The 25,709-nt window shown below is 44.7% G+C and overlaps 1 protein-coding gene across 1 annotated transcript in view; it reads right to left on the reverse strand.

Moving 5' to 3' along the window:
* DEPTOR (DEP domain containing MTOR interacting protein) overlaps window positions 1–25,709 on the reverse strand; it is a 190,956-nt gene that overhangs the window by 115,406 nt on the left and 49,841 nt on the right. The window contains exons 2-3 of the mRNA XM_056111533.1: window positions 6,020–6,198; window positions 4,497–4,620 (exon numbers count right to left, since the gene is read on the reverse strand). Coding sequence (XP_055967508.1) covers window positions 4,497–4,620; window positions 6,020–6,198 — 303 coding nt within the window. The remainder of the gene's footprint in view (window positions 1–4,496; window positions 4,621–6,019; window positions 6,199–25,709) is intronic.

The raw sequence follows: 25,709 nt of genomic DNA on the forward strand, positions 1-25,709 counted from the left end.
GCTGGGGAGGATGGTGAGCCTTGTGCTGCCAGGGATCACGTGACCTCCCACATGCAAAGCATACACCCTCACACTAATCCTCTGAGTTCTCTCCTCAGCCCCACTACTAGCATTATTCTTATGATCACCGCTATTCTTCACTCTTCTATTATTCTAACACGAGGTTCAGACAAATTTCGAAGGGACTACGAAATTTGCTTTGAAGACTTTAGTACATCAATCAAAGGCATGGCGGTCTCTTTTTGTATTTTTAATCACATTCAAAGAACATCATATATATTTTCCAAGAAAGAAAATCATTTTATTCTCTTTTTCCCATGTCTATTTTTAAATGTTGGAATACTAATTTGCCAATATGGGGGGCATAGTACTCTTGGCACAGTGCTCAGGGACTAATCCCAGCAGTGCTGGGAGAATTATGTAGTACTGAAAATTGAGCCCAGGAGCCCTTTTATCTATCTCCCTGGCTCTCTGGAGCATCTTTGGTGCAATTTTATAGAAGACACTATACCTAAATATTTACAAACAAGTGATGGCAGGGATCAAACCTAGGTGGATAGCATATAAGTTAAGTTCCCCACCCACTCTATTATTCTCTAGCCCCTATTACTGATTTTTATTTTCTTCAAAAGGAATATAATAGAATAAACAGTTTTTGTTGAGACCTTTCACAAAAGCTAGAAACACTTGAAGCACATGTTCTGACTAAAAGAATATAGGAAGGAAAACTTCAATACTAAAATCCTTGAAAAGATGATTTAGGAACAAAATAAACTATTCACTTCCTAATGTTCATTTTCTGAAAGCATCCCAAATTTACCAAAATAATAGTATATGCTTGAATCCATAGAAAAGATGGGCAGAAAATGGAGAAGAGTAAAGGGTTAGGGTATATCCCCATCCCTCGTTTGGTCCCCAGGATCACAGGTCTCCACCTCTACCCAAAGCAGTGCTGTGGGTGGTTCTGCAGGCCCTTGCATACTACCAAGGTAATGTGGGCAATCCCCTACTCAGTATGCCCTGAGTTGCACCATATGCCAGAGTTCTCACATTGAACCACCCATCTGGCCCAAGAATTGCTTGGGAACATCCCTGCTATCCCCTTTCCTTCAAATGATGGCCAGACAAAAAAGAAAATACTCAACAAATCATTAAGCATTTTTACGAAGCAAAACTGATCTCATCAGTAAAATGAAGTACCATGCCTGCTACAGTAATCAAAAGTGAAGACAAAATTTGAAGGTACTAGGTGGGCCATGCCAGGATAAAGATTGAAATTATTTTTCCTAGTACTAATTTCCCCAGCAGTCTGAAGACATAAATTGATTCAGAATGTATGGCACTGAAGACTCCTGACAGAAAATTAACAGGTCCATAGAAAAAATATTCAAGACTTATCAACTTGTCTGGGGATCAAAACTGCATTCACTGTTTCCAGTAAATATTTACCAGAGGCCAGACTCATGTGAAACCAAAAGAAATTCAAAAGTAAAGCATTCTCTGTACTTAACTTCCTCCAACTAGTCCAGTAAACACACAAAGATAAAACGTTGGTATGGCTCTTAGATAGAGTCAACAGGAAGTTGTAGCATCTAATTCAGTTCTAAACTGAAGCAAAGGGTTCCCAGATAAACTCATCTGAATCTTGATGCCAGGAAGAGTCAAAGGGAGCTAGGAATGGGCTACATCAGGCACAAACATGTCCCAGGTAGAGTATAAGCAAAAACTGCATTGGCTCACCACTTCCCAACTCTCTCCTTTCCACTGACTTTTCCTTAAATATAACACTCTCAAGTTCATTCATTGCCAAACTGGTCTTAAAGAACCTAGCCCTCACCCATTCCCTACTTCATTCCCCTTTACCTCCTATTCCCTGGACACCAAGGCCTCTATTGTCCTAAAATATGCCCAGCATATTCCCCATTCTAGGCCTTTCACTGCTGCCAGAGTTGTTCTTCCAGCAGATGTCTACAAGCCTCACTTGTTCAAATGACAAGCCTTCAAGGACATCTTCCTTGACTCTCAAAATGCTCCTTGACCTCCACGTAGTTTAATGTCCTCTCTAGTACTGAAGTCACCTATACTACTCCTTTCCTCTGCTTCAATGCCTGCCTCTTCTTCAAGCTGCATCAAAAGCAGAAGCTTTGCCTGTCTTTTGTGTCTATTTCCAAAGCCTAGTATTGTGCCTGGCATGTAGTACTGGCTCAATAAATATTTGTTGACTAATGAACTAATAAATGACATGAATGCAGAGAGGAGACTCAGATGGTCCCAAATGGAACAGTTCACAGTAAAGTAGACCATAAATTGAAGAGGAGAAGCAATAGATAGGGGAAATCTGAAGTCTGATTCTACAAGGTATGAGCAACTAAACTTTTCTTGTGTGTCTTACTGCCACACCCTTCCCATTAACAAAAAAAAAAAAAGAGAAATAAATGTGTAATCCCATCAATGGCCAAGACCCAGAGACTATAAAACCCAGCTCCCGAAAGAGAACAGCACAGAGTCTCCTGCCCCCGTGCCTGGCTGATCTCGCCAGGGCCCCTTGGAGGGGGCCGGGTTGAGTTTCCCTCCCTGCCCCGAACAGAGTTCCAGCAGCCGAAGACCTCCAGAACCAGCCACCACCATGCTGAGACCATTCTCCACACACATGAAGGTACCGGCAGAGGAACAAAGGCATGAGAATCCCGGGGCTGAGCTCTTCAAGCCTGCTCGGATCAGGGCTGAGCATCCTCCACCCAGATCTTCTATCTTTCAGTAGGCCGGGGTCACATCCACCATCTGACCCCCAGCGCTGTGTAATCCCATCAATGGCCAAGACCCAGAGACTAAAAAACCCAGCTCCTGGAAGAGAACAGCGCAGAGTCTCCTGCCCCCGTGCCTAGCTGTCCTTGCCGGGGCCCTTTGGAGGGGGCCAGGTTGAGTTTCCCTCCCTGCCCTGAACAGAGCTCCGGCAGCCGAAGACCTCTAGAACCAGCCACCACCATGCTGAGTTCTCAACAGACATTTAAAAATTATCATGATCACCCAGATACCAAGGGAGAACCTATTGGTAGAGAACGAATCCCCTGACTACTTTCCATGGCCAGTGACATGTTGACAACATAGAGTCTTCTGCTTTGATCATAATGAGGCAATCTCAGTAAATAACATGATGAAATTTCAATCATCTGCTCCCCAAAAGAGCTTAAAAAGTCAAGCCACAGACTATAACTGTTCACACAAATGAAGATGGTTATGGATCCTCCCTTTTCAAATTCAGATGAGTCAAGGAGATGAGATATTTTCTATATTTCAACACAGAAAACAAGTGATAAGAGAATCAGCACACTAGTTCTCATTAGTAAATATGCACATATCAGGCACTGTAGCGGTTGGATTGTGCTGATTCTAGAAACAAAATTGGAACAAGCAGAAAGAGAACCCAGGAGAGGCAAGTTCAGTGATGGACAGCAAAAGGTCCACAGCTGGGGCCTGACAACTTACCAGTGATGGAGCTAAGAAGCGAACACAGCTTAAGGGCTTAAACTTCTTTTCATCTCTCCTAGCAGCACTAGACATCAGGGAGGCAGGTATAACGACTGTTCTCATATCACAGAAGACACTGAAGGTTACAAAGCAAGGTGATGAATATGTTTTTCACCTTCCTAAAACCTGAGACAGCAGTTAGAGTTAAGGAGGAGGCTTCTGCATGCCATCCTCTGGGCTTCAACATGTCATTCTCTAATGGTTGGACTGGGAATAAAACAACGAAGGAAGGATGGGAAAGGGATTGTAGAAACAGAAACAGATTGGCTCAGTGACAGAACACTGGGGAGATTCAACACCCACCCACCATGGGTGGAAACTTTTAATGATGAACATAACCAGAGATAGAGAGATGTTTACATATAAGTCGACATACCTTGAACCTCTGTTCTTAATCAGTGTTAGTTCGTTTCTTAAAAATAAATTAATAAATGAAAGGGGAGGAAGATTCGTTAAACAATTCCCAGCTATCCGATGTTCATCTTGTCCCCAAGTTCTGAGAGATTATTTCTCTTAGACATCCTGATAGCTGAAAGTCTCTCACTACTCACCCCTTGACCTGAACTTGAACTTCCCCCTAGACTTGACACTACTTCTCTCACCATTTACAAAACTGAACCTCCAAGTTATACAACAGCGTTTTATAAGGAGAAAGAGCAACCACAGTGCTTGGTGGCAAACATCATGCTCAATTCTTTTGTTTTAACATCTGGAATTTGGTAAAAGTGACTAAAATCTAGGGAACATAATTTAAAATATTTTTTGTTAAGAATCTAGTTAAATCAACTGGATTTCTGGAAAGGAGCAACACAAATGAGTGATAAGAGTTTGTTCATATTAAAAGGAACAGTTATGTAACCATCCCACACAGAAGAGCCAGGCTAAAGTCAAAAGGATAAAAGACTTAAATAGCCCCACTTCTCTCTACAAGTCAGGATGACAAGGAAGATTTCAGATGAACAACATACTTCTCATACAGCCTCTGTCCTCTCATAAAGGCCTTGACTTCATTGTCCAAAGGGAAGGTGCCATCATCCTTTCTGAAGCGGTAGAACAGCTTGACATCCTTGAATTCTTTGTGTTCGTCACACACTGAAACACAAAATACACAGCGAGGCAAGTGAGAAAAAAAAAAAACAAGTAATCTGTTCATGAGTCAAATGTAGTAAGATGCTAAGAATTATTGCACTGTTTAATTTTGCAAGCACACAGATATCTACTCTATTGGTTAAAACATGTAGTTTTTAAACATAGTAACTAGAACAGACTAAATGTGCAGATTTAACAGCTATTGCTAGAGTCATCAGCATCTAGTAGAGGGCCCACAACACATGACTCAGAATTCATTCCACAAACACTTCTTGAATGGGTATTAGTTTCAAAGATAGTAAAGTCTAGTGAGATAAAAAAAAATAAATATTAACACTCGATTGAAATGAAGTGTGATAAGGCTATGAAAAAGGTGAAGGAATTGTGTATAGGAAGATAAAGAAACATCCAAGAACCTAGTGTTAGGGAACAAAAAATTCTTTAAAGCCTCCAAGTGGGGCTCTGAAAAATGGGCAGAAGTTGTTCTAGAAATGAAGTAAAAGGCCATGGTGGACCAAGAGAACAACAACATGTGAAAGGGCTCAGCCAAAGTTCAAGATTTCAAAGAAACAGGAATTGGAATGTTCACTGAGCCACTGAGAACAGCAACAAAAACTTGGAAATGGATTAATGTCCATCAGGAGAAGAATGGATCAGTGTATGATGCCCTAATTATACACAGTATAAGACAGAGCAGTGAAGATGATAAACACAAGAGCTATGCTTCCAACATGGGTGAATCTCACACTGTTGTGAGTTTCAAAAGAATAAACATGCCGGGGCTGGAAAAATAAGAAGGTAAAACACTTTCCTTGCACACAGCCACTTCAGCTGCTACCCTGGTTCAAAACCCCAGCATCACATGGAATTCTCCCGAGCACTGCCAAAGGGCACTCCTGTGCACAGAACCAGAAGTAACCCCTGCGCACTGCCAGCTGTGGTCCAAACCTCCCTGCTACTACGTGAATATTTAAATGACAAACATGCATCTCTAGAGTGATTTAAGACAATACAATATATTCCTAAGAAACACATAACAGAAAGAAAAGTTACAAACAAGTTCCTTGAAATAAACCTGCCTTCCTCAGAGGGAGGAAGGAAGTATAATTGGGGAGAACTATGCAGGAAACAATACAGGGTGAAATGTGTCATTTCGGATTTCTGCTGGTGTTGGGGAGGCAAACACACACACTCGGTACTGTTCAGGGCTTACTCTTGGCTCTGCACTAAGGGATCATTCTTGGCAGGGCTCAGGGGACCATACAGGGTACTGGGAATTGAACCCTGATCAGCTGTGTGCAAGCAAGTGGCCTAGCCGCTGTACTGGGCAGAAAAATTTCTGGTACAGAATCTCTAGTCCTTTGATGCCTCCCAGGGACCTTGACTATGGCCACCTACTCACCATGGTGAATAATGCCCCGGTCTGCTAATTTCTGCATAAGCTTAATTGCCGTCTCTCGGTCCGAAGCCTCCTTGTGTTCAATCAACCAGTCAATCAGTTCTTTGGCCACGAAACAGTTTGGGTAGGTCTTGAGATGATGCCGCCTATCCTTAATGACTTTCTCTTCATGCAGCCTGAGCCTGTAAAGAAAAATTGGCAGTCACTTTTGGAATTCTGATGGTAATGCAAAGTAGTAAACCACAAATCAGTAACAAAATGGAAGCTCTAAATACGTCTGAGCACCCTTCAAATATGTCCCTGGGGATGGATGATTTTCTTACTGTTGGAACCCAGAGACTTGGGACAGAGACTACCCTAAGCAGGAGAAATGAGAGAGGAAAATGGGTGGGAAGAGCAGATCTCCTGACACTCGGGAGAAAGGAAAGCTCCCCTACCCCCTGCTGTGCCCCACACCCCTCACTTCCTCCCTCCAGTACTGGTCTTATGGCTTCAACCAACCAACCAAAGTCTAGCCCCTTGCTGGATCAAGTTCTTCATTACCAACTGCTCTTGGTCCACTACACTCATTTTCATTCACTTATACAACAAAGAAGACAAACTTGATTCCATGTGCTGATTTGGACATATGACATAGATTAACTAAATGCTCATGGCTGGGGCTGGAGCAATAGCACAGCGGGTAGGACATTTGCCTTGCATGCGGCCGACCTGAGTTTGATTCCCAGCATCCCATATGGTTCCCCAAGCAACAGCCAGGAGTAATTCCTGAGTGCAGAGCCAGGAGTAAACCCCGAGCATCGCCAAGTGTGACCCGAAAAGAAAAAAAAAATTGCTCATGGCATTCTCATTGGATAATGCCATTGTTTTGTTTGTTTTATAGCAGAGAGAAAACAGGGACTTCAAAGAATTCTGAGTGACTAGCAGAAGATCACCAGGTGTCAAAAATGAGATTTGAAGCCTAATAATCTGAACTCAGAGGGCCGCTTTCCAATTGACATATTGTTCTGCCTCTAGTGAGGGAAGAATATACAAAGAGATAGATTACAACTCTAGGATAACCATAATTTATTCAGGAGGTGAGGGATTAGCATGGAGAAAAATAATTAACAAATATTTCCTTATTCCTTTCAGAACTGAGACTTTCCCCACAAATATCACAGATATGCCTTAATAAAAGAGGAAGGAGAGTTTCTTTCATTTGCTTTTGTTTTTGTGTTTTGTTTTGTTTTGTTTTGATCAGACCTCCATTTCCTTTTCACTTTGCAGTGAATGTTTTGAATCGATGGACCCTGAGGTCAGCTTTCTTCCTACTTCATCCACACAATGGCTGCAATTCTTTCTTCTGTCAAATTCTTCCTTATGGAGGAGTGAAGAGAGTGCCTTGGAGAACACCACCCATTACACCTCACCCGGCTAACCCTGAATGCCTTTAATTCTCTGTAAAACAAAGACATTTCTTTGGCCATATTGAGATTTGGGAAAATAAAAAGTATTAGTCCAGGAAGCCAGAGTGATAGTACATGTGGTCCCCCAAGCTCCACAGGAGTGATTCCTAAGTGCAGAGCCAGGAGTAACTCCCAAGCATCACTGGATTTGCTCCCCTCTCCCAAACAAAGTATTAAGCTCTAACATAGTGCCTGCCACCTAACAGGTCTACCTCCTTTCTTCTACCCACCAAGGAAGAAACAGCATCCTCTTGCCACCAAAACAGAGTCTAGCTGGGAAAGAGTTTGAATGTTCTTCCTTGATGGATCACTGTTTGGGCTGTATTTGTTGGTGGGGGGATTTCCAAGCAGTCCTTGGGAGGCCTGGGGACACTCCCAACAGCATTTAGCTCATGGGCCCCCTGGAATCAACACTAAATCTGAGAAATTGCCACTGCACAGGCTCCACAGTGCCAGGGGCCACAAGACCTGCCAGCGGCAATCAGAGCATCTACAGCCATACACTGCAGTGCTCCAGGGGTCGGGTGGTGTCTGGGTTCAAACCTAGCTCCTGGATCATAAAGCTATCTCTTCAGATGCTACACTAAAATTCCTTGAGGAACAGGGGAGGAACAGGCACATGCAGAAGAACTTGGAGAGAAGACTGTTCTCTTCTCTGTGCTCAGGGGCACTGCTGGTGGTGTTTAGGGGACCATGTGGTGCTGAGGATCAAACCTGGGTCTCTAGCTCCCTTTTCCTTCACTATCCTTCAGTCTCCTTCTGGTCCCTTCCACTTGCCTAGCCTCTCTTCCCTTCATTTCCCCCCTTCCTTTCCTCTTTGCCCTCCCTATGACATCTGGGGGTGTACACTTGGTTGCAATGCTTTCTGGGAGTACACAGACCACACATGATGAAGTGGGTGGCTCCAGGAACAGAACTGTGGCCTCATGCACACAAGGCCGTCACTCTACCACTGACCACATCCCCAGGCTCCAAAGACCATTCTCTTTTTATTTATTTGGTTTGGGGCCTACGAAGGCCATTCCTCTGTGGTGCTCAGAGTACATTCCTGGTGTGTTTCTCTGGGGTTGTTCCCTTAAGGTGCCTGGAGGACCACGAGAAGCCAAGGATCAAGCCCAGGTCTCACAAATGGAAAGCATGTCCTCAGTCCTTTGCACAGGGACCTCTCCCTGCAGTGCTCGGACAACCAGCGGTGCCAGGGGATCCAACTGGCCCAGTCATCTGCCTTGCACAGAAGGGCCATTTTAATTGAGTCCAATTATTCCCAGCTTTGTCCTGAGCATTTTCACACATTCTGACTTAACTAATAGCTATGATCAAAATGCTGCCAGCCTTCAAAATTCATACCCCCAAATACTGGACCTCCAAATTTCAGTTATGAGAACACGAAAACAGGATATGGAATATGAAGGCTTGATTTTTCATTTGGATGCCGCCCATTATTCCAGACCAACTTTGGAGCATCGGAAAGATGGGGAGATGGTGTCCACCAGATTTCCCGGTCAAGCTGTCACAAATCTCATTAAGAACAACACATGTGGCACTTGAGCCTCTTCGATGTGCTGGGCCCAGTTTGAGTCCTTTCTCAGCATTATTCCTCATGACATCTTCTGTGGCAGGTAATATTAAAACCGCAAATGGTGCTCATGGAGAGATATAATTATTAATATGAAATAAATGAGCCCTCATTAAAAACACATTCGCCTAGGCGTGCTTAAGTCTTCACATGAAACCTTCTAATTAATTCAGTGACAATGACACTGAGTAATTTGTTTAACATGCTCAAAGTGGCAGCACGCGAAACATTAATTCTTAGACGTGATGTCTGTCAGGAATCCAGGAATAAAGAAGACCAATTTATTTAGAAATCAAAATGTGGAACAAACTACTCTATAATTTGGTGGAGGAGGAATATATTATGAGCCAACCGGGGTGTTTCAGTTCCTGTAATCATTCCAACTTAAAAAAAATTATTAGGCAATGTTTATCTTTAAAACCTCTCAGTAACTATCCTTTTGTGAACTCTGGGCTTGGGGCTAATTCTTGAGCACACTGATTCCCGCCCTGCCTGGGGAGAAGCACTTGGACTCTGCTACTGTGGTCCACCAGACCCAGTATCTTTCCATGCTTACAACACTGCATAGCGGATAAGGCGTTTGCCTTGCACGTGGCTGACCTGGGTTCAATTCCCAGCATCCCATATGGTCCCCTGAGCACTGCCAGGGATAATTCCTGAGTGCAGAGCCGGGAGTAACCCCTGTGCTCAAAAAGGAAAAAAAAAACACTGGACAAGATGATCATGGCAGAGAAAGAACTGAGGTTTCAAGAAATGACCTAAAATTTGATCTTTTTAGACTTGTTCCCAGTGGTTGAAAATATTCAGTATGTCAATAACTATTATGTGTTCACCTTCTTTTTTTTTTCCTTTTTTAGCCAGGATTCTAAAACTGAGCACTATAATTAGAATACCAGAAGAACTATCCCAATAAAGAGACAAGAATGTTCATATTGCAAACACATTATCAAGGTTTTTTCCTGACCCTTGGGTACTTAATAAATATTTGATGATCAAACAAATGTACAAGGGCACTGATAAAAATGACACTGTTTACAGAGAAGCAAGGCCCCTGCCCTCTGCCTGTCGTCATGAAATGTATTTAACCTTTTTCAAATATAAAATGATTCCATTTCAATTTTAATCCATTTCCAAGGTTATAATCCCTATTGTATATGCATGGGTAAGTATAAGTAAAGTAAGTAAAGGCCCTCCCGTTGATCGTTGATTTGCTCGAGCGGGCCCAGTAACGTCTCCATTGGAGACTTTGTTGTTACTGTGGCTGGAGCGATAGCACAGCGGGTAGGGCGTTCGCCTTACAAGCGGCCAACATGGCCGACCCGAGTTCGATTCCTCCGCCCCTCTCTGAGAGCCCGGCAAGCTACCGAGAGTATTCGATATGGGTAAGTATATTTTTATTTAATTTGTATTGGGGTTGTTGGTTTATACAAATCAATATAGGTATATAGATGTTCAGGGGTCCAATTTGCATCTCTAAAATCTCTTAACCCCATGATGGAAGTAACAATTTCCACCACAGCCGACTGGACCCCTCTACACTTTGATCTCCTCCTTCCTACCTCCCCTCTGATAACCTCAGTTCTGTAGTCAGAGCCCAAGGATGGGTTTTTATCTGGCTTTGTCTGCTCCTTGTTCTGCTCTCTCACATATGGGGGAGATCATCTGATCTGTGTCTTTTCCATTTGAACTCTTCACTTAGCACAAGACTCTCCGATTCTGTCTACATTGTGGTAAAAGGCAAGATTTCATGTTTTCTTGCAGCTCTGCAGTAGGCCATCATGCACATAGGCCTCATCTTCTTTAAGCATCCATCTGTCACTGAGCCCTTGTGTTGTTTTCAGATCTCGGCTGTCATCAATAGTACCACAATGAACACAGTCACTGTCTGTGTGTTTATTTCTCAAAAAGCATTTCATTTTACTTGATTGTGCCTTGCCAGATTCACAGGTTCACTAGCCTGCGTGGAAAACTCCTAAAAGGGAATAAAGTTCAAGGTCTCGTGATTAAAGGAACAACCCATGGAGTTAGACCTCTTCTTAAAACATCTTCTAGAAAGTCGCATTCAAATTCTGGGAGAGGAGTTAAAGGCCACACGTATTAGTCAAGTTTGGGTTTGTTCTATTGTATTTGAGGAACACCTTAATAATTGATCAGAGCTCATTCTTGACAGTGTTTAGGGGACCACATGTAGTCTGTAGATCAAACCAGGATTGATCATGTGCAAGACAAGCACCTTAACCCATAAATTCTCTCTCCAGGCCAGGCCCACAGTTAACATGCTATATTGCCTGGACACATCTGTCACATTGTGATATACAATATCCTATTGGATTTCAAACTGCCTTCAGCACCCCACCCAGGCCCAGCAAGGTTCAAGACCCTGCTTGTTTACTCTGCCAGGGTGTTACCTACCTCAGAGAGCACTAACCTAAGGTGACCCCTGCACGCACCCACAGGGAGCAATGGGAGACCCACCCAAGACTGAAAACTCTGCTCCCTTCAAGTGATAGAGCAAACAAAAATGAGCAGGAGGGCTCCCTACAACCCTTCAACCTGAGTGCACACCATGGAACACTCTTCTCAAGTGGAAACGTACCCGGGTGCCATGGGAAGTAGAGTCTGTGGGTGTGCCGGGGCTCAGAGAGGGGAGCACCTCCAGATCCAAATATAGGCTGGTTTTTCCAGTTGGTTGCCCCTGTCCCCCCCGTCTTATATCCACATACTAACATGGAATCTCTTGCCCCTGTGTCAGGCTGTTTTCACCCGGGTCCCTCGGAGGGGGGGGGGGGGTTGAGTTTCCCTCCCCGCCCCAAGCAGAACCCTGGAAGCTGAAAACCTTCAGAACCCAGCCACAGCCATGTTCAAGGCCACTCTTCACATGCTCAGACAAGCCTCACGCAGGAAAGAACCAGCAGAGGAGCCCAGGTATGCGGAACCAGGGGCTGAGATCTTCAAGCCTGCTCGGATCAAGACTGGGCCTCCTCCACCCAGATCACCCATTTTCCAGTAGCTTGGCAGTCACACCCACAAACTGCCCCCGGCACCATGTAATCTCATCACGCAGCCACATTTGCGGCCTTAAGACCTCTTAGAGTCTAGCCCACTAATGTACCTAAAGCAGCACACGTGTTTGGTTTTAACATATTTGCTCGTTTTCTCTTATATACAATCTACGTCTCTCTTAGAAAGCCTGACAAGCTACCGAGTATCCCACCCGCAGAGCAGAGCCTGGCAAGCTCCCTGTGGTGTATTCAATACGCCAAAAACAGTAACAATAATGGGTCTCATTCCCCTGACCCTGAAAGAGCCTCCAATATGGAACAATTGGTAAGGACAAGTAAGGAGAGACTGCTAAAATCTCAGCGTTGGGATGAATGGAGATGATACTGGAGCCCACTCAAGCAAACTGATGAACAATGGGATGACAGTGACAGTGACAGTGAACATGGAACTCTTAGGACAATGGTTAGCAATCCCCAGACCAGTCAACTGAGAGTGAAAGGGGGAAGGACAGCAGGCCCAGAGAAGCAAGAGGAAGAAAACAAAGAACATACAATGTGTCCAAAGAGATGTCAAGATCCCTGGCACCCTGGAGCACCTTGGTTCTGCAGCTTGGTATTTCGCCAGCGCCATTTGGCTATGCCAAGGGTCCAACCACTGTACTTAGAGTTCATGGTTCAAGACGAGGGGTCAACTCGTAGAATGGAAATGTGGGAAACAAGCAAAGAAACAAGGTCACAAGGAGGCTATAACGGGAAAAGGTTGATAAATTCTGCTTTAGAATCTTCCAGTTCTTCCAGTTATCAACACCCTAATAACATCCAGATCAGTGACCAGTTCCTTCTGTTGTGCGGCTATGTAAGACACAATTCCTTGGCTCCAAGCTGCCTCATCTTCTCAGGCTGCATGGAGCCTTTCCTGGAAGAGCATTCTCTCCAAAGATCCTCCATCTCAACTAGGCCCCCTTCCAGGACCCCCATCTCTCCCCAACCTCCACACAAGCCGTCCTGCCTTGTTCTCAAACACACTGGCTCTGTTCACCCCCTGAGCCCGCCACCACTCTCCAAGCATCTCATCCAGGGCCCCCTCTGCTTCCAAGGTTCTCTCTGTCTTCAACTCTCTAAAAATTCAACTTTCTCTGTAGCCTGAAAGGCACCCCCTGGGGCAACAGTTTATCACTTTCCTGAGCCAGAGAAGAACGCTTTCTACTCTGTTCTACCATAAGTGGTTTAGTGCTGCTTGCAAAGTGTTCATCCCACTGTGATATTAAGGTAGATATTTGGTTTCTGTGATGCTTGGGCAGAGCATGGAGAAGGAGACTGGCCTGCCGATGGGATCTTCAGATTCAAGTTGTTCAAGTCAGTCCATGGACAGGAAGAAGCTGCTAGATTTTTCCTGCATTTTCATTCCCACTAGCTACAGAATTTGAATACAAAAACACCACCTTCCCATCGTTCAACTCAGACAGCTGATTCACAGGCTTTAGATTCAAGGTAATTCGGTAATGTTCTATTCCTGTCCTGCTAACCAGCAACTTGAAATTGCATCAGACAATTTCCTCTTCCAGCCCTAGGAGAACAAACACCACTGAGTGCACGGTTGTTAATAATCGCTACAAAATCACCGTCCATCTGATAAGAACGACACGTTGAAAATGTTTTCCAAAAAGAAATAAATAAATAACCTTGCAGAGAACTACAGCAGGTTGTGGAACTGAGAGAACAAAAGAGAGAGAAAAAACTACATATTCTCATTTAAAAACAGCGTTATAAATCCCAGCCAAAGTAAACAGTTTAATTTAAAAAAAAAAAAAAACAGGGCAAGGCAAACAGCAGGGCTGAATGAGTATGCCTTGTGATCTGGGCGATGGTGCTGACACCTGCGTGCTCTAAACCCTAGCTATGGCCTTTCCAGATGTTTAGCAAGAGCCTGCCCTGGGGGGCAGAGAACGCAGAGAAAATTGCTCTTAATTACCCACCTTCGAAAAGAACATGAAAAAGAATGAACAAATGAAATCAAATCAATTGTGTTTCCTTCCAGTGTTCATATTCATTTTATTTTCAAAAGATTCAATAATACTTGTGGTAGATAAAAATTTAAATATGTATACTACTACACTGGACATCTTTAAACTGGACTTGGGAGTACCTAGTCACTCTTATGATTCCTGCTTGTTTAGGAGGTTCAGCCAGTAGTCCTCACAGGCTACTCTGGTTGTGTTCTCAGGGGTCACTCTAGGGAGCCGCGGGGACCCTACCTGCCAGGATCACATCCAGGCCTCAAACTCACAAAGCATGTGCTCAGTCCATTGAACAGAAACTGATCATTCTGTTTATCTTTTTTTTTTCCTGTTTTGGTTTTTGTGGCCACACCCAGCAATTCTCGGGAGGTTATTCCTGACTCTAAATTCAAGAATTACTCCTGGAAGTGCTTGAGGGACCATATGGGAGGCTGGGGATCAAACCCGGGTCAGCCCCATGCAAGGCTATACTACTGCTCTGGCCCTAGAACTGATCATTCTTAAGCCTAGGACACAGATGTACATGGGGGTGAGGTGTGGGGAACAGTTCTGGTTTCATTAGTGCTTATGATGTTAGAAAGTTTTCTAAATCCCCACTTTCCAAAGGAGCCCAAAAAGAGTTGAGAGGGAGAGATAGTACAGGGAATCAGGCACTTGCCTTGCTATGCGGCTGATCTGGGTTCAAGCCCTGGCACTCCACATGGTGGCCTTGGGGACCACCAGATGTGATCCTCAAGCACAGAGTCAGGAGACAGCCCGGAGAAGTGCCATGAGTGACCAAGACAAAAGGAAGGAAGAGAGAGAGAAAGAAAGGAAGAAAGGGAGGGAGGGAGGGAGGGAGGGAGGGAGGGAAGGGAGAGAAAGGAGGGGAGGGAGAGGAAGGAGGGGAGGGAGGGAAGGAGGGGAGGGAGGGAAGGAGAGCAGATGGAGGGAAGGAGGGGAGGGAGGGAGAAAAGAAGAGAGGGAGGGAAGGCGAAGGGAGGGAGAGCGGGAGGAAGGAAGGAAGGAAGGAAGGAAGGAAGGAAGGAAGGAAGGAAGGGAGGGAGGGAGGGAGGGAGGGAGGAAGGGAGGAGGAAAAAGACGAAAAGAAAAAGAGGAATGGAGAAAGAAAGAGAAAAAGAAAGAGGAAGGAAGGAAAGAAAGAAAGAAAGAAAGAAAGAAAGAAAGAGAGAAAGAAAGAAAGAAAGAAAGAACAGAATTGGGGTCAGGGATGATGCTCAGGGAAAGAACACATGCTTTGCATGTGGTAAGTCTTGGATTCAGTCCCTGATACCAAAAGAAAATAAGTTAGAGAATATAATTAGTGAATGTAAATAAAGCATATGGAGCAGGTGACTTGTGACTCTGGAGCTGGGATACCCCAACCCCTCCCTCTCCCCCAGGCTCCCCTCCACACACACAATGCAGAAAACTGCAATAAATGTCAAATGTTCCACTTAGCAAGACCACCACCACTTAGCAAGACTCCTTCTCAGGGAGACTGCAAACAATGGTTCTGTTGAAAAGCAACAATGTATGAACCCTAAGTTCTATTCAAAAGCCTTCCAGGACTCAGGTCAAGTGAGTACAAAGCAAAGCCCATGTTCACTCTAAGTCATGTCACTGCAACAAACTGAGATGATAAACCTGCCCAGGAAGGAAGCACATTTGATTCCATGCTCCTCAATCATGCCCAGTCTCTGCAATCACGTGGAACATGGAATAGCTGCAATAATAACCATAACACCTCACAGCTGAACAGAGCCATAAGCAATCAGAGCTGAGCCTAACAATATCCCTGTGAAGCAGGAAAGCATTGTCAGGCTTATTTAACAATAAGAAAGTGACCTCAGAAAAATTAAAGTGACTTTTCAACTTAAGTGGTTTGGTGTGTGTGTGTGTGTGTGTGTGTGTGTGTGTGTGTGTGTGTGTGTGTGTATGGGGTCCAACCCAGGTCCTCACACCTGCAAGACAAATACTCTACCCTGGATCTAAATCCTCGACTCATGTACTTTAAGGAGCAGAGTCAGATCATGGACCCAGATTTCGTAGCACACTTTGGGTGAAATCCAACTGGAAAGGGCAAAAGAAATCACCTGCCTTCTATGCTATGCACTTAAGGCTAAAAAGAAAGAGAACATTCTAATTTGTGGAAGTGTCGTGGATAAAAATGAGAATTTCTTAGTTCACCCTTCACAAAGATACTGGTCCCAACATAACACAGGTGAGGGTGTCAAAGAAGCGCAAGCAGAGAAAGCCACCTAGTACCTCCATGTTTGCACTGGGTCTATGTTGTATGATTTATGAAGTGCCCGGGGCCAGGAAGTGGAGTCTGAGACTGACCTATCCCAGCATTAGTCCAGGAGGGCTGTAATAGGCACAGGTTAATGATGTGTGCACAGATCCTTTTGAGCCTCCCTCCTCTGCTTGTGAGATAAAAGGTAAATACAGGGCCAAGCCAGGAAGGTCCCCACGTATTCCTTCCCTCTCTCCGTAGACCTGGACCCGCATGCGTGACTCCTGCTGTGTGCTGCTAACATCTCTCTCATCTCTCTGAAGGACAACGAGCCACTCTCACCCCCACTCCAGCTTGGATCTCTGCAACGGTGAGTCAGATGAAAGGCACTCTGCCCCCTCACCAAGCCCTTTTTCAAGAAGTGCGGAGATTTTTTTTTTCAGCCAGGTCACTGTTTGTTTACACACCGTCCACACCCCAGCGTCCTGAGTCTCTAATTGCCATCTTCCAGGTGAAGAAACAAGTCCAAAATGGTCTGTGCAACTTGCTGAGGTCACAGTGACGCACGGGGCCCAGGGCTGGTTACCGTGGCAACCGGTCCTTGCAGCCCTTGTAGGAAGGGGCTGAGCGGTGCTCTGAGGGTTTGGTGGCGGCTTCCCTTCCGGGCCCCTGACCGACTGCACCCCTCCTCATGGGAGGATGCTGCCTCCTGTGTCCTTCCTTCAAAAACACTGACCACCCCCACCCCCACCCCCTCAGGGCCGAGCTCTGAGCCTCAGCCTGCACCATCAGACTTGACACATAGCTGGGAATGCTTCCTGGGCCCACTAAGAACGATTTGGGAGCCACGTACCCCCCACCAAAATGCCCCACAAGGGTTTACTTAAAAGAGCAGGTCTGCCAGAGAGGCGGTTCTTGCAGACAGGAAGCTTAGCCTCAACCCCCAACACCTTGGGGCACATGAGCAGGGAGTTATTCCTGAGCACCATTAGGTATGCCCTCACCTACCATGCCACCCTGACAAGAAGAAGCGTCTGTCTCAAGCTAGACATGCAGACATGCACCGGGCCCTCCCTTTACACCAGGATCCCCGCTAAGGCGCAGGCTCAGAAAGATCGGATGCTACACAGGTGGTAGCCAGGAGGAAGAGAGAGAGGATAACTTCCCGGAGGAGGCCCAACTCGGCTGGCTGAGTCGGGACATTCACTTCCCATCCTCTTCACTTGTGAGTCATCCCTTGCTCATGGCAGAACTGCAGAGCCAGACTGGGCGGGGTTTAAGGCCAACCTCCAAGTTCCAGCCATGATCTATGTACACTGTTGGGCCAGGCATCCAGTTGCTTGGCACCTAAATTTTCTCATCTGTAAAATGGAGATAATAAAGAATGTTTTATCTTGTTTTATCTTGGGGCTGGTCACGTAATGAGATTTAAAGACGACCGTTGGACTAGAGCTGTTACTGATTGGATTCCACGGGATGTCAAGAGACCGCGTGGCCGCCCACCTACCAGATGGTCAGACTTCTTCGTCAAGATCATGAACGATCGGTTTGAGGCCCTTCATGTTCCCGGAGCGAACAGATGCCATTGGGCTACACTAGCACACGACAGGGACAAATGGAGACGTTACTGGCACCCGCTCGAGCAATTCGACGACTAACGGGAAGTTAAGTGATTAAGTGATTAAGTTTTATCTTGTGCAAGATGAGAGAAATAAAGAAACTAAGTTCTATATGTGAAGTACACAGTACCTCAGATGTCCTCAATAAATGTCAAATCTTGCTGCTATTATTGATTGATTATTGTCTTTTATTGGCCTGCAGCGTAACGAAATTTCAGGGCTTAACTTTTGCATGTCTGCATGTGTAACATTCTCACCTACCACCAAAGCACCAGTCCCATCCCACCACCAAAATGAGCTGTCCAACCATTCTTTCTTCCCTCAACATTTCCCTCTATTATCACCAATAGCTTTCACTGAGCCTAGGAGTTAGTTAGACTGTTGGGTTTTGGCCAGTTTGTCTGTTTGATAATTCATATTCCACATGAGTGAAACTTTCACTCTTTTACTTCCTCAATTCTCATGGCATCATCTCAAGTTTTGTCAACTTTGTCCTTCAAGGTACGAGTTCATCTTTTCCACAGCAGCATTACTAATGGATTTAGCATATATATCACAGCTACTGTATCCGGTCACCTGTGAGTGGCCATTCAGGTTAACTCCATGACTTAGTTCTTGTGAAAAATGCTCCTAGGAAGTCAATGATGCAAATATTTCAAATTAGCGTGCTTCCCATCCTTTATTTTCTTTAGTAAAATTTTTATTTAGTTTTTAATTGAGTCTGTGGCTTACAATACAGTTAACAATTGTCACATCAGATAAATGCCTAGGAGAGATGTTGCTGGATCAAATATACTTTTTATTTATTTTGAGGTTATTGGTGGGAGCACATCGGGCTGTGATAAGGGGCTGCTCCTGGCCCAGTGTTTGAGGGTTGCACCAAGAGGGGTTCAGGACCCCTGCATAAAATCATGTGCTCCAGTTCTGTAAGCTATTTCCCAGGTCTGCCCCTCCCTCCCTCCCTCCCTCCCCCTTCCCTCCCTCTCTCTTCCTTCCTTCCTTCCTTCCTTCCTTCCTTCCTTCCTTCCTTCCCTTCATCTTTCTCTCTTTCTAAATTCAGTAGAGATTTTATTTGAAGAAAGGTAAAGGTAAGAAAGGTGGGAAACAGGGTATCCTTAAGTAGGAATCCCAGAAAATGTGCTATCTTCTTTTTACTGTGAGAATGGGTGCGATCTCTGCATAAGGCTTAAGACATGCAAAAAAAATTTTTTTTGTACGTACCATTGTTTATTTTTTAAATTTTATTTTATTTTTATAAAGTAGTTCACAATATTTGATTACATTTATTATTCAAACACCAATCCCACCACCATTGCACCTTCCTATCACCATATTTTGGATGTTTCCATCCTGAACCCCAACCCCTGCCCCAAAGCAAAACCAAAATAATTTATTTTGAATTGACAGTGTTATGAATAAATTGCTGAAAATGCTCCAAAATACTTTCCTTAGAGGAGAGTGTGTGAAGATATTTATGTTTCACCAGGGGCCATTAAGTCCTTCTTGTGTGCTTATCACTTGATCACTTGACATCTCATTACTCATCTATTTGCTCGAGCAGGCACCAGTAATGTCTCCATTTGTCCCTGTTGCGTGCCAGTGTAGCCCAGTGGCGTCTGCTCGTCCTAGAAACATGAAGAGCCTCAAACTGATCATTCAGGGTCTTGACGAAGAAGTCTGACCATCTTGTAGGTGGGCAGCCATGCAGTCTTTTGATGTCCCGTGGAATCCAGTTGGTAACGGCTCTAGTCCAGTGGTCATCTCCAAATCTCATTACGTGTCCAGCTCATTTGATTTTTGATGCCTTGGCAAACGAGACAGCGTCCCTGATTCTTGACCACCGACAGAGGTCAGAACTCCAGATTCTTTCTCTCATTTGAGTGAAGCGTGGTAAATACAATGGGTCTCATTCCCCAGTGTGCTTATATATAAAAAATATATTTCCCTCTAAGGTTGGTTGCCTCCTACCTTAAACCCCATCAAATGTGGTGCAGTACTCTTGGAGTACAAGTGGTGTGAGGTATGAGATGTTGTGCAATCCAAGGATAGGTTTACTTGTGGGGGTGGCTCGGCACCAGGGCGCCAGATAATCTCATCAAGGGCCAGGATCCAGAGACTCATTATCCTTCTGTCTCAGAAGAGAGCATAAAATGACACTGTCATAGCCATGCCACCGGACCCTGCGCCAGGCTGTTTCATTCTGGGTGCCCCGGAGTGGAGCGGGTAAGGCCCCTCCCTGCCCCAAAGGACCCAGCCCTAGTAGTCTAAAACTCCAGAACTCATCCACCGCCATGCTCACAACATACAAACATTTCTTAAAGAAATTCTATGCCATTTTTACCTAGAAACTATACCAATTTACACCCCCCACCAACAATGTACCAGAGTTCCTTGTTCTCTGCATCTTCACCAACACTGCATATCCTTTGATACAAACCATTCTCACTAGTGTGAAGTAATTTCACTGTGATTTTGATTTGCAGTTAGCTGAAATTAAATGGCAGTGAGCATTTCTTCAAGTATATGTGGACCATCTATCCTCCTTGGAGAAATGTCTATTTAAGACAAAGCTATTTGCCTATTTGTTATTGAGTTGCTTACTTTTCTGTTGTTGATTTGTGTGCATTTTTTTAATGTAGTTTAGACCCTTTTAAGATGTATGATAAGCAAATATCTTCTCCCAATTACTAAATTGCCTTGGAGGGGGGGCAAGGGGAGGGTTGTCTGGTTGTTTGTTTGTGGACCACACCCAGGAATGCTCAGGTTTTACTCAGGGTTTACTCAGGCTCTGCATTCAGTGGGGCCCAGGGGACATTTTGGTTTGCCAGGGATTAAGCCCAGGATGGCCACATGCAAGACAAGGGCCCTAACCTTTGTACTATAGTTCAGGTCCCACCATTTTGTTTGATGAGAGTTCCTTTTGTTATGTAAAATTTTTTTCTTGAATTTGACATGATACTATTTGTTTATCATTCATCTGGTTCCTGTGCCACAGTAGTTAAATCTAAATACATCTTTGATGCTGAAATTCTAGATAAATCATAATGTTTTCTTCTATGGATATTATGATTTTTGAATCAAATCCCCAAGTATCTAGTCCATCTTGAGTTCATTTTGATGTGTCCTGCTGAATAACAATTGGGTGTCATCTCTTTGCATGTGGCAGTTCGGTTTTCCCAGCACCATTTGGTAAAAATTTTTCTTTGCCCGCTGTGTGGTCTTGGTTTATCACAAAATACATTTCCACATCTGTCTGATTTATGTCTGGGTTCCCTATTCTTTCCCTTGGTCTGTATGTCTGTTTTGGATCCAATACCATGCCATTTTAATTACTATTACTTTATAACATGCGGCTTTCATTATACATCATGTATTTCGTAGTCATGTTTGGCCAGAAGCACTATCCAAAAGCCCATGAAATAGGCACCTTAGTCCCTTCATAAAAGACATGAAGAACTTGGTTACTGGCTACTGTTTTTTACCATAGATGCGGTATTTTGCTCTATATATCTTTCATGTGTCTAATGCTGAATCAAAAACTTTTGGGGTGGTCTGGCAATGACCAGAGAGACATGCCTGTTCTTTGCAAAAGGATGACAACGCCAGTACTGCAGCAAGAGCTGGAGAACTGAAGGCGAGAGAAAGCTCCAGTCCCTGAAGTCAGGCCTTGCTTCCTGTGAGGTTAGCTGTCTGAGAAACAGAAAGAGGCAGGGCAGAGAGATTGTACATTGGGGAGGGTACTTGCTGTGCTTGCAGCTGACCTGGTTTAACCCCCAGCACTGTGTATGGTCCCTAGAGTACCCCAAGCACTGAGCCAAAAGTAATGCCAGAATACTCCTGGGTGTGGCAAAAATAAATAAATAAATAAATAAATAAGAATGAGGGGCTGGAGAAGGAGCAGAGGAGGGAAGGCACATGGCTTCCAGGACTCCATCCCTGCTCTCACTGCCCAGTGCTGCACTGCCAGGAGTGATCCCTGAGCACCATCCCCTGAACACTGCCAGGAATGGCCCCTGAAGCAAAAGAGAAGGAAAATAAAGATAAAGCCCAAGATGGAGTCATTCATGATGGGCTCACACCCAGATTTAGTAGCTAATCTAAGGGAAGGCTCAACTTCTCCCCCAAAGTAGTGTGTGTGTGTGTGTGTGTGTGTGTGTTTGTGTGTGTGTGTGTGTGTGTGTAGTTTGGAGGCATCCAGTGGTTCTAGGGGGCTACTCCCTCCTCTGTGCTTAAGGATTGTTCCCAGACAGTGGTGCTGGAGAGCATCATGCAATGCTCTCGTGGCCTCCCACAGGCAAAGATGCACTCAGATCATTAAGCTATCTCTCTAGCTCCTCAAGAGTATAATCTTAAAACAACTAGAGTTCCCTCATGGATACCAGCAAAACTATCTGCATAAAATCACCCTGCCACCAAGAAGTTGGCTTTACCAGAAATAGTATTTTGGGCCAGAGAGATAGTACAATCAATCGGTCAGGCACTTGCCTTGCACACAGCAAACCCACCTTCAATCGCTGGCACCCCATCTGGAGACAGCCCTGTGCCCAGAGTCAAGAGGAGTAAGTCCTGAGCACCATTAGGTGTGGCCCCAAACCAAAAATACAAAAATTAAAAAGCAATCTTTTCCTTTTGTTAATCACCTTGTCCTATCCTTTCTCACATTCCATAAACCTTCCATTTGGCCTCACTCCTGTCCCCTCCTTTCTTCTTTCTAGACAGGATAACATCCTCCCATGAATCTTCTAATAAAGCCAATTCTATCCCTGCACTTGTGGCTTTTGGTTCTAACCATTAGAAACAATCTTATCCCCCTGCCACAAACACGATGCAGAAATTGCAGACTGTTTTTAACTGGAAAGAACCATCTATCTCTTTGACAATCTGGGTCAAGCCCTCCCTGACATCTGTTTTACAGAAAGGGCCCCTGAGGCTTAGAGACGTGACAGGTCCTGCCCACCTACTCTTGGTGCAACTCAGCCAGGCCTCCTGGCAGACCAGCCTGCAGGACAGTCTGGGATCTGACACCGCTGCCACACCAGGGCTTTCCCCAGGAGCCCCCTGGACTCTACCACCAGGAGTGTTCCCGGCCACGTCTGGAAACACTCAGATCTACTCCGCCTCCACGGCAGCAGTCTTCCAACCCATCATTAGTGCTGGAAACTACAAACTTTGTCTCTGAAAGGAACAGTTCTGGACCCATTTAAGATAAAATAAATAAATAAATAGATAAATAAATAAAAACAGCAAGAAAGATTAAGCACAAAAATAAAATAAATAATAACTAAAACAAGTACCCCAGTGAAATGTGAAAAATCCATGTTTAGGGGGACCCACAGACATAGGGATATGCTCAAGAAGGTGAGACACTGGTGCTGAGGGCCTGCATTAAGGTCAACTGGAGTGGGCTAGGGAAATGTTTCCAGGGCTGAGGACCACACTTGCTTGCATGCAGCAAACCCTAGTTCAAACTCCAGTACTGCATATGATTATTATCTCCAGAAGTCGCTCCACAGCTCTGAGCCAGGAATAGTACTTGAAAACTGCTGGGTGTGAGCCCCAAACTCTCCCCAAATAAAAAGATCATCTGAAAGGGGCAAGGATGCTAACTCAAGGTGCTTGAGCTCAGGTTTTTCATGCAGGAATCCGGCTTGATGCCCAGACATGGTCCTCTGAGCACTAGTCAGGAGTAACCTCAGGCACCAATGCATGTAGCTCCCAAACAAAACAAAGCAAGAGAACAAAAACAAGCCAGAGAAGTAGCTCGACTGGTTAAGCACAGGCTTTGCATGCAGGAGGCCTGAGTTCAATCCATAGTACTATATAAGGTCCCCCAATACTACCAGGAATGACCCTCAAGCACAGAGCTAATGTAGGCCCTGTGCACTGCAGGGTGTGGACCCCCCCAAAAAATCAGAACAAGAAAAAAAAAAACAAGATAACTTAAACAAAGCAAAACCAAAAAAGGCTCATCTGGAGGGTGGTTAAACCACAGATGGCAGGTTCCTTCCCCCAAAGTCTTAAACTCTGCAGCTCTGGGGCTTCCCAGGAATTTACATCTATACCGCATAATGGGATGAAATACAGCTCATCAGGGCACACACTTTGGGAGTCACTGGTTTGAAGTGAAACACAACCAACGTACGAATTAGGTTGAGAATAAAATGAAAAATATGGTGAAGGAAGAGACAGGCAGGAGAGGGGCCATAGCCCAGTGCTGGTCTAGCTGGCCAGAGGCTGGCTGGGGCGGAATCGCCAGGGCACTGTGGCACCCTCCGGGGAAGTCCATATCTTGCAAAAATCCTAAAAGAGTGACCTAAATCTAGAATCAGCTTTTTCTTAAAAGCAAACAAAACAAAACCAAAAAAAAAAAAAAAAAACCATATCCATTTGCACCAGAGAGAGTAGATAGGGGTTCAGGCACTTGTCTTGAACGACACACTGGGTTTGATCCCTGAACCCACATACAGTCACCTGAGCACTAGCAACAGTAATCTCTGAGCACAGAGTCATGAGTAAGCCCTGAGCACAGCTGGGTGTGGCCCAAAAAGCAAGCAAACAAACAAAAAAAGAACTGGGTCATAACTGACCCAGCATGCAAGACCAACAGACAACAGGTACCATAGTGTCTCTAAGAGGTGACAGAGCACCCAGCCGGAGAAATTTCTGTCTGGAACAGGAGGACCCAGGGGAGCTCTTTTACCAAATTAGAACCTCAGTTTCCTCACCTAGAAAGGAGGAAGTGGAAAAGATTTATTTCTTTAACTTCTGTTTTTATAGTTTCTCTTATGATCCAGCAGGGTAAATCCTCACTTGAGACCAAAATAGAAAAAAAAAAATAGAGCAGGCGGGTTTGGGGCACACTTTGTACTGAAAAGAACTACCACAAACCACAAAGCTAAGACACCCCAAACGGCAAATTTCATTTTCTTTGGGCTTCCAAGCAAGGATGAACATCTCGAAGCAATCCTGTGCTAAGCATGCTGTGCAATCCCCATCGAAGGTTACAATCCTCTATTTTCAGCAAATCCTCTAAAATCGAATCCGACCCCGGTTCAATCCTCAGCATCCCATATGGTGCCCCGAGTTCCACCAGGAGTAATTACGGAGTGCAGAGCCGGGAAATGGAGGATTGCAGAGCAGGACAGAGGCTGAAACTGCCTGAGCATCCCGGCCACTGGGGGGTCCAGGTCTCTAACAGCAGATTAAACCAGGTTCCTTTGGGTATCTTTTTTGATGCCAGAGAAGGAACCCAGGTCTCCTACAAGCAAAGCATATGCTCTACCACGGCACTAATCCCTGGCCAAAGTTTATTTGGCTTTAAAAATATCCCAAGTGGGACCAGAGCGATAGTACAGCAGGTAGGGCATTTGCCTTGCATGCGACGGACCTGGGTTCAATCCCCGGCATCTTTTATAGTCCCCCAAGCACCACCAGAGATAATTCCTGAGTGCAGATCCAGGAATCAGCCCTGAGCATTGCCCAGTGTGACTTAAATATATATATATATATATATATATATATATATATATCCAAGCATCCTCAAATGTGGTGTTAGGGGCTTGCTTTTTAAGCCTGTGCTCTCCCTTGAACATGCATCTTGCTTGCTTGTCTCTGTGTGTCTTTGCTTGCTTTTCCAATCTGGAGAAGCCCATGTTCTTTCCTGAACATGTATTTCTTCTCTTTCTCTCCCCTCACATCTTTTGAACTAAGTTTCATTAACTAAAAAACTATCTTGCTTTTTCATTTTTTCATTTCATTTCATCATCCTGTTAATCGTCGATTGCCTCGAGCAGGCCCCAGTAACGTCTCTTTCAT

This window comes from Sorex fumeus, unplaced genomic scaffold (assembly GCF_029834395.1).
Source record: "Sorex fumeus unplaced genomic scaffold, SorFum_2.1 ptg000002l, whole genome shotgun sequence".
Lineage (NCBI taxonomy): Eukaryota > Metazoa > Chordata > Mammalia > Eulipotyphla > Soricidae > Sorex > Sorex fumeus.